The following is a 16828-nucleotide window of genomic DNA, read 5'->3' as shown; positions in this document are numbered from 1 at the left end:
ACCACGGATGGGATATCAATCATACTAAAATTGTTATATCTAGTTTGCCAAAAGAAGAGGGATTTTGGCAATGTTATTCCTGTTGGTCCTTAATTGATATGAAATATTTGATTCTTTAATATGGAGCGAATGTGAATGTGAAAAACTTTTCCAACGGCAGTTGGAGCGAATGCGTCAAAACAGGTCTTGACCATATGTTGTTGGAAATCCTGCTTTCCTATCTACTGGTTCAAAGTAGTGAAACATTAGAATCCATGTTTGAACATGAGCGCGGACGGTACCGTTCGGTTCCATGTTCTAACGCATTCATCGACCTTTACATGATTGGTGTTCAAAAACCATGGCAGCGGTCTAAGCGACTTGTCTTAAATTTCCTGTCAGCTATAGGCTGTCAACAAGCCACCAATCCATATCTAAAATTTGCGCATGCAAGCCTCTATGGAAGATGCTAGCTAAAAATTGGGGAGGAATTAATTAATTTACCATTTGGTGAGCAGAATATTATATCGTTTATTATAATCCGAGAACTGTTGCCCTGGGCATCATTTGTCGGACATGCTGCAAGCTCTCTAGTTGGGGAACGACCATGCTAAACGCAATTCACTAATGATCTGTTCTGTTTGTTCCATTCAAAACATTCGACTTCAGGCTTAGAGAATCTGGATCTGGTCCCCTCGAGGAAAGCAAGACTCCAGACTCAGTGACGCACAGTATGCTTGACCAACAACAGTTAAGGGCACAAGAGAAGTAATGTTCTGGTGCACGACGCTTGTACCCAATTCGATTGCCTCACTGATGCCGCAGACCTCTCGCAAAAAAGCAAAAACAGCGCCAGTGATTACTGGCCACCTGTTTTCGTTCCGGACCTATTTCCCTGCTCGACTAGGAGAAATAAAGGACGGGAAAAAAAAAAGGGCCCACGATCATCAGGAGGGCTTATCAGGTCACCATCAGTGCCCCCGGAAGAGATGCCCCTCTCCCCGCTATTGGCTTCTGGCAGTGGAAGAGGGCACGCTGCTCTCGCTGCGTGCGCCCTCTAGTTAAAGATCCAATGTTAATGCTGCCAGAATTGCGCATGAAATTGACCCGACAAAAGATATGCGTTTGCGTGGGGAACCGTCCTACGCATTGTATTCATTTGATCTTGTGCTGGAAGGCTTTTCTTCGTTCTTTTCAGCAATCTCAGCCATCATACACTTGATTTGGGCTTGGAACTTGGACGGATGCATATCAGCAGTTGTCCAATTGACGGAAAGACTTTGGTTTGGACCGATACAGTTTGATCGATGAGGGCAGGATCCCACCAGACGTGAGAGGTTGGGAGCTGGACGTTCTCTCCTGTCGCTTGCAAACAACTGCACAGCTCTTCCATATATTCTCTCATGGAGCAATGATCCACACCACAAACCCTAGGAATAATACTCCAGAAGGAGCCAAACAAGTATATCACTGTTTGCTTTGGATTCCTGGCTTCCCCTGCTTCTAAGAAGAGCTTCACCCTAAAGCTATTAGGAATCGCGTTGGTTGCTTATGTCACTCTCTTTTGGCAGAGAGGGCAGGCATATCTTCCTCCATTTGCCGTATCCACATGGAACCGACGGCTTTTTATTGGGGAACTGCCTTTCATCATGATCATGGCCTGAAATGAAATTTACAGACCGCATTAGAAAGGGTCGGTGTGAAAGTCCATCCCAATAAAAGAGACTTTATTTAAAAAACAAATTCTAAAAGAGAAGATGGGGAGCAAGAAGAACAAGACAGCATGTAGCAGTGAGACATGGTGGAAACTGACAGCTTGTAGCTCAATGTTCAATCTTCCAATGTCATGATCAGACGGATGACAGATGTGGTGGGGCAAGGCAACCAGGTCATCATAGGACCACAGTGCACTTACAACTTAAAATTTACGATATCTTTAAAAAATGACATGCTGGGTTGACGCTGTCTGCAAATAAGGTAGATGATAACGGTAGGGGAAGCTGGAAACCTCTCCCTCCCTTATCTTGATCAGTGTCCAACTCATGACGCAATCACCACAAGAATTTTGCTCTGTGAAGCTTCCGGATCAAAGCATCAAAGCTTACATCATTATTTAGCATCAAGAAACTAGTGCTGGGAACTGAGCTCCCCATTATCTTCTGTCTTATTTCTACAGCAACAATATTCTACTAGCATAGTGCAAGTGGTTCTTAAAGCACTTTTCAAACAAGAACCCACTACTGATAAGTGCCTGCATCAACCCATTGTATCAATCCCAGCAAGATACTCCACCCAAATACTACACTTAAATAGTGAGTTAAAGCAGCACTCACTTCTAGACAACCTTTATCAACATTATTGGTACTTAGGGGGGACCATAGCATGGAAAAGATAACACCAATAATGCTATAGCATTTCCACTTTGTTCATGTCTTGGCACAAGCCTATGATGCAATCTCTCACAGTTACATGGTGTTATACAGGGGCGGAAAAAATCATTTTCCAAATTTTGTTCAGAGATAAGCAACTATAGTTTGAACTTTGAAGTGCTCTAGATGCCCCATTATAACTCATTACTATTTGATCCAGCACTATACATTAGAGAAATAACAGGATGAGTGCGAAAAGCAGCACTCCTAAGCATCAGATGGTCCCCCATGGGAAAGCAAGAACAGATAAAAAATCAAATGAATGCCTATAAGAAGTGACCATCTGATCAGATGATCTTAATAGCAGTGCGGTGCGGAGAAACAATAGACAGGTATATTTTTTAATCTAAAGAATGGTTATATTTTCTCCCACTCTGATTGGTGGAGAACACCATTTCATACAACAAACCTCTATATGCTTCTAGCAATAAGACTTCTGACCGCATATTCTAGATATAGCGACAGCAGTTGATAAAATAGCTTTCTCAACATAGAAGAAAAAGAAAAGGTTAAATAAATGAAGATTGATGGAATTGCTGCTAGATTGTCAAGCTTGTATTATGGTTCAAAGAAGAGAACCATGTAAAGTGGAGTGACCTAATGAGGAAAAAGATGGTGGGAATCTAAAGATTGATATGGGAAACAGTAGACATGACAGAAGCATCACCCCTGGCATAACAAGCACCACGATGTGGGCCACATAGGAAAGACATAAACAGCTAAAGATATCCAGTGAGACACCTTCTTTCTGTCCCGATTCCCTCTCCTTACATTTATTCCAACTCCTACCTTGTTCTTCTTTTTAAATGAGACCAACAACATTCCACAAAGCCTCTACAAAATCCAACTCTTCCTATTCCAACTTCTAAGAACTCAATTCAGAGACAGTTACTCTGCTTACTCTTCCGCAGAGATTGCAAGCTTCCAAATGGAACAGGAAGAAGTGGGAGAAATATCAGCAAACCAGAGATCAGAGCCACATACCAGCAACTATGATGACAGGGAAGTTGGTGACAACTCCCGAACATGGTTGAACCTGACCCTGGGCGGGAGCATCTCCTCAGCAGCCACAAACTCCTCAGATTCTCAGTCCAAGCATGCCCCTCTTAAGGTGTTTTCATGCAACTTCTGCATGAGGAAGTTTTTTAGCTCACAGGCACTGGGGGGACATCAAAATGCTCATAAAAGAGAAAGAGGTGCAGCTAGACGGTCTCATCACTCCCAACGGATGATGATGGGTTTGCCCCTCAACACTCCTTTCCTACGCTCCCTACGAGTTCAGCCCCATTCAATGGCTCACAAGCCAAACAGAGAGGGAGACATGGGGATGGTGGCCAGGTTCGATGATGTCAGTATGAGTTGGCTACCCTATGCGCTGGAGGAAGCAACAAATTTGAGGTGGCCTGGAAGCTATCAAATAAATTTGCAGCCCCCAAGGGAACCAGCAGAACTAAATAAGCTTGATTTGAGTCTCCGACTTTGATGTTTTAATCAATTGGGTAACATTTGCATGCTGCCCATCTAGTGTTCAGCTCCATTTTTTGCATCAGTCAGTTGAAGAGACTAACTGCAATAAGCTTCCATCTATCATTAAATGCTAGCTTACTATTATAGCATATTAGCATTCATGCAGATAATTCTAGCAAATCTGACTATTCTACTTGCCATTCCTCAATGTTTTTTTTTCTGTTGACATACTCCATTACGCTTTTCCTCAGACACTTAGAGCGATAGTTTTAAGACAATGCACTCATCATTGTGTAGTTCATTTTTGACTAGTGATGCACTTTCTCCAGTTTGTTTTCATTGAAAGATTATGTTGTAATTATATGACAGCTAAGGTGATCGTGCAGGTGGAAGACAAATTATGGAGAACCATTACTCTAGTTTCCTCAACACAAAAAAGATAAGTTGATAAATGATAAATTGAAAAGAAAACTGACGGATTACCAAAACTAACCTAAGGAATGATAACACGGTTAAGGGGATCCATTGATTTCATAAAATATTATTTAAGTATCAGATATCGACATGTTTGAACAGGCAGCAAATGAATGGTTAGCATGGCCATCATGTTATTCATAAGCTATGTGTGCCTAGGTACTTAATGCTACCACAACAATGGAACATGGTTTGTCCTGGTCAACCAATGAAGAGAAAGGAAGATCCCTTCGTTTCAGTTATCATTTTGATCAACATTATCATGACAATGATCTTCATAGAGTAGCCAGGTTTCAAATGGTGATGGTGTGAATGGTTTGTTCATGTAATCAGTTCAATCAATATAGCAATTGGCTCTGTTTGGCATATTTCTTCCAATTAATGCTGAGTAGAGGCTAGCTTGAACGAGACGCAAATGTTCAACTTCCCTTGGCTGACACCAAAATTTATCCCTCCAACTTTCCAATCAATATCTTCCTTATTTTCTTCAATATTGATACTAGACAGTTATCTACTAAGATTGATATTTCTTAATCAAATTAAAACACTCCAATACAAAAGCAGGATATTCACTCTAATCCATGCCAGTCCAAGAAAATATAACCTTCTATCAGCACCCGAATCAAAGTAAAGAATCAAGATAAGTGCAGCAGAATTCTTGAGGATTAGAGTTTACTGATTTTCAAAGTTGGCTAACTCTATCAGAAAGAGTTCACTATTGAGCGAGAGCCAAGCTTGGGACTTATACAGTCTTAATTAAACAAGTATTTTGCTATAATATTCAGTCCATAGGACACCTTAAATGCATTCCAGTCAAAATTAACTAACCCATTATTCAATAAATATGTACAGAGCATTCAGCTAATGGTAACTGCATGCAAATAGCATCATTCCATTTTTTTCAATAATGAAAGTACACTAGTCACAATAGAGTTGCAGACTGTTTAAAATCGATAGCAGTTCACTTTTCCCAAGTGCCACATGAGAAGTATTCTGCATTTTATAAAAAAAGCAACATAGTTTTAGAGGCACAAGCATGTGAGGGAAAAGAACCATACCAATCTCTTCAAAATGCCATCAACAAAGATCATTATTTCATGTCACTTGCTTCTAACTGTCACTTGCATGGGATGTACTAATTATTCTGGACAGGAATTTTATTCTCATATCATATAAAATGATATTTACACAAAAATGCCCTTCAATGTCATCTTTTAATTGTGAAAAATGTATATATGGATCAAGAATTTTAGAGTTGGTAATATCAGGCATCTTTGAGGATTGCCACTGCCAGGACTGGCAACATGTCCAATGGTAAATGTCCAAATCCAACTTTAAATGCGTTTACTAGAATCCCAGCCTAGAAATGAATATGGAATGAAATAGATCTGCATCCAGATTGACTCCTGCTAGCATAGAAATTTGGTTTGGGGGTTTTCATCCCCTAAGATGAACCAGAACATCCATGGTGCATATTGATAATGCTAACAAGATGAAGATGGGCAGAGGGAATGGGCTTGAGAGAAAGGAAGGGAGACCTACCAATTTATAATTAACCAAGTCCAAATTCTTGGAGATGCACCATCCAATATTCAAACTCGGACATTTTGCCTTTAAACAGAGGGGGTGTGACCCTTGGTGTAAACCCTATTCACACAAATAACCAAAGTTCAAGCTGATGTATATGTAAGACACATTAAAACCCAACAAGAAAATGGTAGCCAGTAGTATTAATGACATGCTCATCAGTGATAAGCAAGAGTTCCAAATGAAGCTTTGCATAGAAAAAAATCATCATAAATATCTGAGCTGATCTAGCTAGAGAAGAATTTGTAGCTATACTGTAACGTAGAAAGCATGCATCCTAAATAGAAGAGGTGACCCTAGGACAAGAAAAAAATAGTGAAGTCAAGGTCCTGCAAGTCAAAGTGATGTTGGAACTTGGAAGGTGCTTCGACCTGAAAAACAGAATGAGTATTATCCTTTTTAGTATTTATTATGTATGTTAGAAAAATGCCATAACAACCTCTAAAAACAAAGTAAGAGGATGTTGTTTAGAGATTGGATTTGGAGAATTAGGAATCAGACGTTGTAGCAAAAATTTACAAAGTTAACACACTTAAGATTTGTAATGAATAAGATATAACAAACATGGAAATATAGCGACAGCCAAACAAGACATAACTTCTGAAGAAAATATCCAAACATCAGAATGTATTAAATCAAGTGTTGCATAAAATCAAGAAGAAAAAGAAGGTATTTACATCATAAAAAGAGTTGGCTAGTTCTGCTATCAAGTCTATGACATGCTTATGAAGTCAATGCAGACATAAAATGCTAGAAATGAAATTTTTCATTCAGTCGCATTGACTAATCTCTGGCTTGACAAATGGCCTGCATAGTGCCAGAAATTAGAAATAATGATGCAGAGAACACTCCAACAGATGTTGTGGAAGGAAGACAGACAGGTAGTACATGTAGAAAAGCCATCAAACTCCGTGACCAGTCTCATCAGCCTCCAGTGATAGATCTGCACAAAGAAAGAGTGAAATGATAAGAGAGCAGTGGTGATTGATATGTTATCAAAATTTCATGAGAAAAAAAAAAGAAAAAGGGAATAAAAATATTCATACCAAAGTATATCAACATTACTATTTGTAAGTGGAAACATGGTCAATGAGTCAGCATGGGGGTATCAGGTTTCATATGATGAGAGCTCCAAAGCTTACAATCCATCCATAATAAGGTATACTTGAAAAGGCAAGCATGGTGGAGGTGGTAGAAGCTTAGGTTTACAATCAAAAAAAGTCATCATGTGGTAAAAACAGGGCATGTCTTATTGGAGATAGGAATGAAAACAATTGCAATGGTAAAAAATAATCGGCAAAGCTTCTTCTTGTCAAGCTTGGTACAATAATCAGTGGCGCAACCAGAAGCTCTGTATTACGGAACAAATAAAGATCCACAAGAGCATGAGAGAGTTGGGTGTCACAAATACAAATGTGATAAACTTGCAGGGGCATAGCCAGGACTCAAGCAGGTTCTCTGCAGGCAATCTTAACAATATAGATTGCAGAAAAGAACAAAAGACCAATGACATACCAGCCATGAACTTTTGTCCAAAGAGCACCACAAGGTTGATCAATAAATTTAAATCTTGATAAGCCTGATAATCAAGCACATTTGCAGTTGCTAGTCCAGTTGTTGCAACTAGTCCATAATCAGAACATCAAACTCCTAAAATGATATGATCATCTTGATGTGTGGTTTACTACTTCTCTATTAGTTTGTATTCTTTTTAAGGCTTCACTGGCCATAGTAACAATTCAGGAATACCTGGAAATTTCAGGTATTCCTCAATTAGTTTGTATTCCATGTAAGGCTTGACTGGCCATAGTAGCAATTCAGGAATACCTGGAAACTTTCAGCCTTTGGGTCTTATGTGTGATGACAGGGAGCCTCTGACCAATAAGATTCGGATCTCCATATGCTGCAGAATCAGAAGGAAAACCTTCCTGCATAATCAAGAAGACAGGTCATGACAATTAGTCAAAACATAATCTACAGTTTAAAATTGTTTAAAAGAACAGAAAAGAGAAGAAATCCAAAGAGAGAGAAAGGTATACAGCAGAATTATTCATCTTGATATCGGTCCATGAATCCGAAAACATAGAGAGCATGAATTATAAACTTAAAATTGCACCAAAATATGCAGTGACTAAACACATGACTTAGAGAGAAAATAAGAAGCTTCAAGACTACATGAGACTAGAAAATACAAGATAAGCTAGTCAACATAATGTAATTACGTGTGCAACAACAGCAAGTGTAAAGAAAAGTAACAGTTATAGTACTGGCTGAATATTTATGAATACCAGCTCGACCACGTGCCAAATTCAGGAAACCTATACAGACGTAGGTGACAGTACATGTACATAAAGACTGCACGAACATACAGCAGATAAACTCTGGATTGTCGCTTCTCTCCAGCAGCTCTCACGAAGAATGGCAGGCATGGATTTGTGATCGCTTACAAAAGGACAATAAACTCGAGTATCCCTCAATCTCATTAGTACTCCATCAATTCTGAGCTGCAATGCAAACTTACTGAGTGGCTAGAAAGAGCAACGAAGCCAAAAAATCTTTCAATATCACATCTCTATCATAAGAAAAAACTGCACAAATATCAGAAAACTGGAGATAAGAACAGTAATTTGAAAATTAGATCAGCATGATAATTTAATATTTATACAAATGCAGTTTTATCCTTATTGTTGTTGCAATGAATTTCTCCTCACTAGACCACATTTCATGAACTACATGATAGCACCTTGCAGATCTCTGATAGTGAAATTTATTGCATGGGCAAGTACATTATGAAACAAGCTTGATGCACTTACCCAGAAACGAAATAGAAGAAACCAACAACTGGGCATCACCCTCTACAAGATTAAGATACAAGATGATATCAACTGTAAACTTGTACAGACTTGAACAACATAAAAGGAAATTACATAACCTAGTGGTCCATAAGCACAGAGTTTACCACTTTTACAGTTAAGAGTGATACTCCACTATCAGCCAGCTCATCTTCATATAGAACTACCTATAGTTACATACTTGTCACAAGCAGGACCAGATCATCATAAGAAAGAAAGAGCACATGCAACTTTTCTGTATTAAAAGTAGCAACCTCATCAAAGAAGAGAATTGGTTCTTTTGAGGACAGTGCAGCCAGATCAATTCGTTGATCAGAGTCCTCCCAGCACAAGCTACAGCACCCATCTTCCAAAATTGCCTGTTCCAAGATATTCATGTAAGATAGAACCAATATGGCTCTCTCACTCCAATATATGTACTCAACATAAATCAATCAAGCCGCTATAAGCACACAAGATGCTTGAATTTGTTTTATCCTACATTCTTTTAGTTTTTCAAAGCAAAGAATCTCTTTTCTGTAATAAAGAGACCCTTCACAGAGCAAAATCTAAATGCATCTACTGTTATGATATAAGATAAAAGTTGACTGATGGATCTAAAGAGTCATCACTGTTTGAGAGGCAGCATCCTGAAAGTCATTTGATACTACTAGAAGCAAGAATGGAGTGCTTCATCCTTTTCTAAAGTAAATAGCTTTTAGGAGTGGATCAAGATCTATCCATCGAAAAGGTTATTGTTTAAAAGCATCACAGTTTTGACAACTTCTAGAGTTGCCTGATATACTCCTGCTCTTGTCATGGCAGCATTAATTGACACTTAACTATCCTAACTCTTAAAAACACCTATCTGATCTGTATCACAAGTTCTAAACAAAGCAAACTACTCACATTACTATAAGTTCTCAAATCCTTTTTCACTTTATTTGGTAATTTTCTGATTATCAGGCTATATCTAAGAAGAAATGCGTCCCTGCCACATAATCCCAGTTCTGGGTTGCCAGAACATTTGGAGAGATACAAGGAAAATATATACGAGGCAGGCTTTGATCAAACAGTAGTTTTATCCTTCAAATCTAGGGTCAAGCACCTTTAGGTTAAGATTTAGAGTAAAAACTCAAATAAACTGTACACCAAATTCTCAAACTTTTATAATTAGAATCAATGATATATTCTGCAAAGTAGCTGTCCCAAACGAAAAGGAGTGTTAGTTCTGTATGACCTTCCCCAGCTTTGAAGGTCAAATTTTCTCACTGAGAGCAATACTAGCAAAGGTCTGCTATACTGGAAGGTATTCTAATTTGCTGGTTAGTGGGTCAAACATGTAATTTCTGTCCTAGGCGGTCCATAGTCCTTTCATGTTATCAGGCCTTAATCTGAGCTTTTGAGTTTCCATGTACAATCCAATACTCCATTTAACAGTCCTTTAGTAGCATTTAATAGTCCTTTGGTAGCATTTAACAGTCCTTTAGTAGCCAGGAAAAGAACCAACCTTGGTCATATGGTCAACTTAAGAAAGACGGTTCTCTGGTGTCTCGGGCCATTTGTCATGTCTTCCCCATCTCTGCTTCTTCCTCTCTTTTCTCTTCCTTCCCGCTCTCATTTTCTCATACATTGTTTATCTTAAATTGAAATAGAGACACATGAATATGTGCTTCTACAAAAATTACCTGCCCATCAGGCTTCTCATTACATCACAACCAAGCCCTTGCTCATCTTACATTGCTATTGATCCCTTTATAAGACTGGATTATATGACCGGATTTCTGAAAGACATACCATCACATTGAATTTGTCACCTCTTTAAGAAAATTTAGGAACAGAGCACAGAGCCCTTACAGGAGACCTAGAACCACTTAATGGTTCTTTGCCCTCAAAAGTAATTTATTCTTAAAACACACCATTCGCTAAGTTCTTCCAAAGGGTTTGGATGCATGCATTTGGTCCATGAGGGCAATCATTTGGTTCATGACTGACTCGGCACAAAGTCCTTGTTCGGCCAAATACAAAATCAGGTAAGATGTTATCTTCCCCAACCCTGCAAATGTGACATGACCTTTCTTAATTGTGGTTCACTTAGCTCTTTCTATGTTAAACTAATGTAGGTAAATCCACTCAAGACTATCCCTAAGCAAGGCCGTCTTCTCTATTTCCTATTCTGGTACCTTCTCAAAAAACCTCTAGGTATCATCAAGCTTATACCAAGATATACGGCAAATATCGAAAGTGACCTGCGTCGCTTCCTTGTCCTCCAAAAAATTGAAGACTCTAGTGAGTCAGAAGATTCTGTTATGCATCTAGCACAAAGAAAAGGCATGCAAAAGTCTCAAGTATATCCAGTTTAATTTTATTTTATGCATCATCTTCCAAGTATCATCAATTGACCAGCTACTTGGCAGCCATATCTATTGCCAAGTATTAACTGGAGGGTGCTTCTCATGTCCCCTAGTAGAATGCTACACAAGAACAAAAAAAAGGCACAGAAATATAGTGATAAAGGAGATTAGCTTATTTTCTTAAACTCAGTACAGTATGGTGTTTGTTTCTACACCATTTAGCACAAAGCATGTGATGCTATAGAGACTCTAAAATCTGCATTTTTTGCCCAAGGGTATGGATAGACTTATGATGTGGATTGTCTAAAGCATTTCACTATTTGCCAACAACTAAATTTGCATCATCACCAAAATGTAGCCACTGATCTAAATTACGTGTTGTATCTACCAGACATGACAAATGCATCACCTCATGGAAATTTAGAAGAAGTCCGAACTAAGCAGCCTTGAAATTGTTGCTTGAAGGGAGAAGAATAAGGTGTACAGACTTAAAAAGGTCAACCTGTAGAATAGAGGGGATCTCTTAGACAGAAAGGTAAAGATTTTAGGGTAATCAACCTCAAGGGTAGAAGTGTAATCATTCAAAAAGCAGAAGTCCTCACAAATTCTCTTAGATGCAAGGGGCAAGAGTTTAAAGTGAACAAACTTGACAATAGAAGTGAACTATCGCAAACACCAAGCAACTTCCCATTTTTCAAAATCTCCTTCCAAAGGGGGATCCTAGCCAAAGAAATCATCTCTAAACCACGATAAAGTGACTAGTACAATCGCAAGCCACAAATATAGAGCACTAACTACTCCTAAATCAAAAGCAAAAAAAAAAGGAAATAATCCCACCCTCCTAGTTCACTTAATATCTAGAGCAAACTACATTTCTCTAACTACCTTAGTTCTTCTCGTCAGAACCTAAGACGTCCCAGCTCGAAAAAATTATAGTCTCCTCTACCCTAACCCCCTCTCTGCAAAAAACTTCTCCAATATCTTTTCAAATTATTTGCCACACTCATGGGATTTCTGAAGAAAGACAAATAATAACTGACGATGTTTAATATAACAAATTCATCAACATTCACTGACATTCCTCTTAAACAACTTGACCGTACAAGCCTCCCATGCAGCAACCATTGGATCATAATCATTCTCTTCATTCTACCAACCCCAAAAGAAGATCTGAAGTATCTAATCTGAATACTCTCTATCCAAGAAATGAAAAATCTAGCACCCATCTCCTAGCAAAAGTATTCAATCTTTAAACCCAAGATGACATTCTTATTTTCACTAGAAGACATGTGACTGATTCAAAACAACTCAAAGGAAATCTGAGGTTCAACAAGTGAAGCAACATTAACTTTGCTTGGTAATAGTAACAATTATTTTCAGAAACAACATGGGTAATCCCAACAAAGCATAATCAGCAATTGAAGGGAAAAAATGTACATATACAAAATTATAGAATAAAGTTCAAAATTATTTTAGACAATATTGCAACAAAATCAGACCTTTTCTGTATTTGGTTCTATTGCCTCACTGCCACAATATGGTGTCGTAAATGTATAGTCGTAATCAAGTATCACTTGCTGAAAAGGTTTACTGCAACGAAAGAACAATAAGTAAGGAAATGGTCCAAATTTTTCATCTCAAGCATACAAGGGATACATCAAAAAAAGGAGCCAGAAAGTTCGAAACTAGTATCCTGTTCACAAGAGATACTGAGACTGACAAATCTGATATGCATCCTTAAAAATAGATACCGAGATGTTTAGTTTTAGACACAGATCACCCTTTGAATTTAAAATGGCATCCAGACAGTTAGTGAATCTTTGAAACTCATTAGTACAGCATCAAGACTTTGGCAGAGTAACAAATGGTATCATCCAGCATTAAATCCATCCCAGAAGCCCATAGTATCTCAAACATGCTGAGACTTTCCACATATATGAGAAACTTCTGATTAGTAATTATAATGAAAGAAAATTTAATGGACCTTCTAGATTTCCATGTTGCAGCTGCAGGAACTTCAACCGGTGGCAATGATTCCTGTTTCCAACCCTTTAGAGCATCAAATGCATTGAAGTGCAACTTAATACCACTATCCTCATGTAAGAGATATAAAGAACTCTCCCCAAAAACCATCTCAGGCAAGTGTGATGTCCCAAGCTTTTCTTCCCACCTGCAGGAAATAAAAAAGAATTAAATTAAAGCATGACAGCATAAATCTGAAACAGCTCAAAATTTTGGCATCTCAGTCACATAACATGTGAAGAGTCTTTAGATTGAGATGATGTAATAGTGTTTGGTATAGGAAAAAAAATGTCCCAAGAATTAAAGATACTGACTTTTTATAAGTTTCAAATTTCTTTTTTTTTTAACAAAAATATGAGGAATATTTGAAGATTTTGGCACATAAATAGCATATTCAAAGGACTCAAGCATCATAAACTCATAAGACTGCAAGAATTTATAACAAGAAAAGAATTCAGCACTACCAAGCTCTTAAAAAGTTCTTTTTTGGGCCCTGAGGTATATACAAAAACTATAGACAAAAAACATCTGAAGCATACAATCCTACCCATCCTCTCCCTCCCCCAAACCCAAAAAAAAAAACCACATGCCCCTTCAAGTTGACCAACATTCACTTATAAAAGCCAAGTGGTAAAGAGAGTTTACTAGTTAATCTCCAAGCACACGACTATGATTACATCCTCAATAACTCCCATATTACAGCTTGAATTGTGCTCCAAAAACTTTATTTTGGTTCAGCTAATTTTCAAAATATTATCCTCTAAAAGCTATTTCCATAAATTCAATACAGCATCATACACAGTTAAAAATTTAGAACACACTCCAGGTTTCCTATTAAATAGTTGTAGTTAGTTAGGATTTGCCTCTCATTTAGGCATCAAGCTCCCAAAATCACATATCAAAGTTATCATTCCAAAATGCATTAGAAAAGAAGAAGACTGAGTTGGAGAAGATGGCGTAAATAGAAAGTTGTGTGGGTGGGCAGGTGGGGGAGAGAGAGGGTAACATAATTCTATTAAAGAAATTTTTTATAAGGAACTCATGGTAACTCTTTTAACTCAAGCACCCATTGTCTTAAAAACTACTGCCTCTGTAGCTGAAGCCCATTGTTTTCCTGGGATTGCAAGGATGGCCAGGTCACAGGTTTATATAAGAGTTGAAACCTACTTCTATTCCCACCAGAGTTCATACTCCAAATCATTTTCCCAGCCACATATGATTTTGATAAAAACCAAAAAAATAAAAACTACCCACTAAATATATGAAACTTCTCCTTTCCCAGCAAGTGATGTGAGTTTACCACCACTAAGACTTTTTCCTTTTCTCACTCAAATTCAAAATTATGAATCCTAAGACTTAAAACATGACCAACCTAGTACCAACTACCAATATCAATTCCATGACTCTTAGTTAAACACAAACTTTTAGCTTGAGGACTCCTAACAATAAATTTAACAAAACTCCAAGTATTGTGAAACTTTGGTAAGGTCTTGCCCTCCTTTAGCCCAAAAAAGTTAACACACACGCAAGCATGCATAACGAGCACATCTATCACACAATATAAGCACTCTTGGTATCACATAATGTAAGCGCATTTGGTACTATACAAGGATCTTTGGTGCAGTAGCGGGCGTGCAACCATCTAGAGTGTCCAAGCAAGGCACCATCCCAAGTGTCAAGACAAGACATGGACCGGTATGGGATTGGACATCCATTGTCATGAGTGTCAGGATGCAGTGCATCCAATTTCTAGAAAAAACCCCGTGGGATTTGAATCCTTGGTACTATATCACACATCTATCACACAATATAAACATTCTTGGTACTATATCATAAGGGGGAGATTGCAAATCCCTCCTGATTTTGAAATTTATTCATTAGTTGAGTCAGTGAAATGTTTAAATCACACAATATCTCTGACATAAGTATTAAGTATTATTTCGATCATCCCATAACTTCATTGGTTTTTCACTTTACAATGCATGTTCTTTATGCACTGCAGATCTGGTCGACATCCAACCATCCTATGCCCGAGATATCCACCATTCCTTGCTGGAGTTGCTAAATAGACAAAAGGTAATGAAGAGAGAAAATGAGGGAACCAGAAGAGGATATTGATCCCCCAATCTCTAGTTCCTCAGGAGACCAGAATCCATGTATACAGTAAATTCTGTCAGCCCCTGAAAATCTCCAGATTATGTTTAATCTTCCATCTTGTCTCTTCACACCTTCCCACTCCCATGAGAGATATCAAAAGAATGAGTTGGTTGGTCATCCAGATAGGCCCTAGATGCCATTCAGATCCTTCTGGCCCTCTTCTTTTTTGTATTCTCCGAATACCAGCAAACCATTCGCGGCAACTTCACCTCTCCCATGGGCATATGGAAGTTTCAGACCTTAAAAAAATCCCTAAAGTACTTGAACTTTTGCCATTTTTTGAAGCACAATATCTTTCGATGCAAGCGCGTTCCTTTCCAGGCATTTTATCGATCATTTTGTGTGCCTACAACTACAAGTTTCAGCTGTGCTATCCCAAGTACGATCCCTATAAATACTCCTACAGAAGAATTTGCTGAGGATACCGAAGCCGCCTCTATCCAACCCAGGAACTAGGGCAAACAAAATAACCATATTAACACCCAAAATAAGTTGTTTTTGGATTAAAAAGTCAAGATTTCTTGGACATCAAGAAGAACTTCTGGAAATATCAATAGGCAATCCGCGAGAGAATGGAGATAAAGAATCGCATACTCTTGGAGGGCAAGGGAGCCAAGAATGGGCCTCCTGGAGGACTCGATGTGCCAGCCTCTGAGCCGAACCCCGCTCCGTCCGTCCGGAAGCGCTTCCGCCCCCGCCGCCTTGAGATCGCTCTCCGCCGCGCCGCCCCACTCTGCCATCTCGCGCAACTGTAGGGCAGATAGCGATCCACGAGTTCTCCTTAAATACCCGGAAAGCGCTCCTCTCTTCTCTCCGTCCGAACTGTTAACCTTGTCCTGGAACTGGAAAGCTTTTAAAACCCTACTTGCGTTTCGGCTTTAATACCAGGATTAAGAAGCGCCGTCGCGGTGCCGCCGCTTCATACTTGTCACGGAGGTTCCAACCCTTTAACAGAGCTAACGGAGGCCTTAAAAAAGTAATAAGAGAGAGAGAGAGAGAGCAGAGGTTCACCGGATCTGGACCTCCGACGACGTTCCCATCAGCTCCCTCCTCCTCTCCGTTGGCGACTTCTCCCGCCGCAACAACAGCCTCCTCCGCGCCCACTACCTCCTCGCCGCCCACCTTGGCCTCTCCCCCCTACCCGCGCCGCCGAGGCCACCGCCCTCGCCTCCGACGTCACCAACGGCTCCTCGGCGACAGCCAGTGGTTCCTCGTCCTCCCCGCCGCCCGCGCCTCCCTCTCCCCCTCGCCGGCTTGGGATTTGCAGGAAGGAGAGGGAGATGGAGGGGACGAGAAACACGGAAGAGAGGAAGAAACCATATTTCTCTCTTTTATTATTATTTTTTGGCCTCGTTTCGTTCCGTTAATCAGCCGCCCCGTTTGGGCTGTTAACTCGGTTCGGTAAAAATCCGGCTCAGGGCTCGTTAGTCAAACGAGCCCGAGCCCAAGCTCAATATAAGGCTCGTTTACACCCGAGCCTGAGCCTGAGCTCGAACCCGAGCAGCTCAGGAGCCCAAACAAGCTCTAA

General features: G+C 39.4%; 1 protein-coding gene across 14 annotated transcripts; it reads right to left on the bottom strand.

The window, feature by feature from the left end:
* Positions 1-573: 573 nt before the first annotated feature.
* Positions 574-16598, bottom strand: LOC103723689 (TIP41-like protein). 14 transcript variants are annotated; one of them, XR_003382995.2, is made up of 12 exons: positions 15895-16592; positions 13106-13291; positions 12621-12711; positions 9043-9147; positions 8896-8955; positions 8750-8791; positions 8279-8440; positions 7764-7864; positions 6825-6879; positions 5892-5996; positions 3393-3536; positions 574-1639 (listed from the first exon to the last, which is right to left on the bottom strand). XR_003382995.2 is itself a non-coding variant. In XM_008814682.3 (10 exons), the coding sequence occupies exons 2-10, from the start codon at positions 16038-16040 to the stop codon at positions 6861-6863; spliced, it is 912 nt and encodes a 303-aa protein (XP_008812904.2). In that variant the 5' UTR covers positions 16041-16136; positions 16312-16598; the 3' UTR covers positions 6510-6860. The 14 variants fall into 14 exon arrangements, 8 of the variants coding, with proteins under 8 accessions (XP_008812904.2, XP_017702260.2, XP_008812902.2 ...); XR_003382992.2 differs by having other exon boundaries at positions 1098-1639; positions 6614-6879; XR_003382997.2 differs by lacking the exon at positions 3393-3536.
* Positions 16599-16828: the final 230 nt, after the last annotated feature.

The sequence above is a fragment of the Phoenix dactylifera genome, unplaced genomic scaffold, assembly GCF_009389715.1.
Source record: "Phoenix dactylifera cultivar Barhee BC4 unplaced genomic scaffold, palm_55x_up_171113_PBpolish2nd_filt_p 000007F, whole genome shotgun sequence".
Lineage (NCBI taxonomy): Eukaryota > Viridiplantae > Streptophyta > Magnoliopsida > Arecales > Arecaceae > Phoenix > Phoenix dactylifera.
This window is presented reverse-complemented; position numbering and strand designations above follow the sequence as displayed.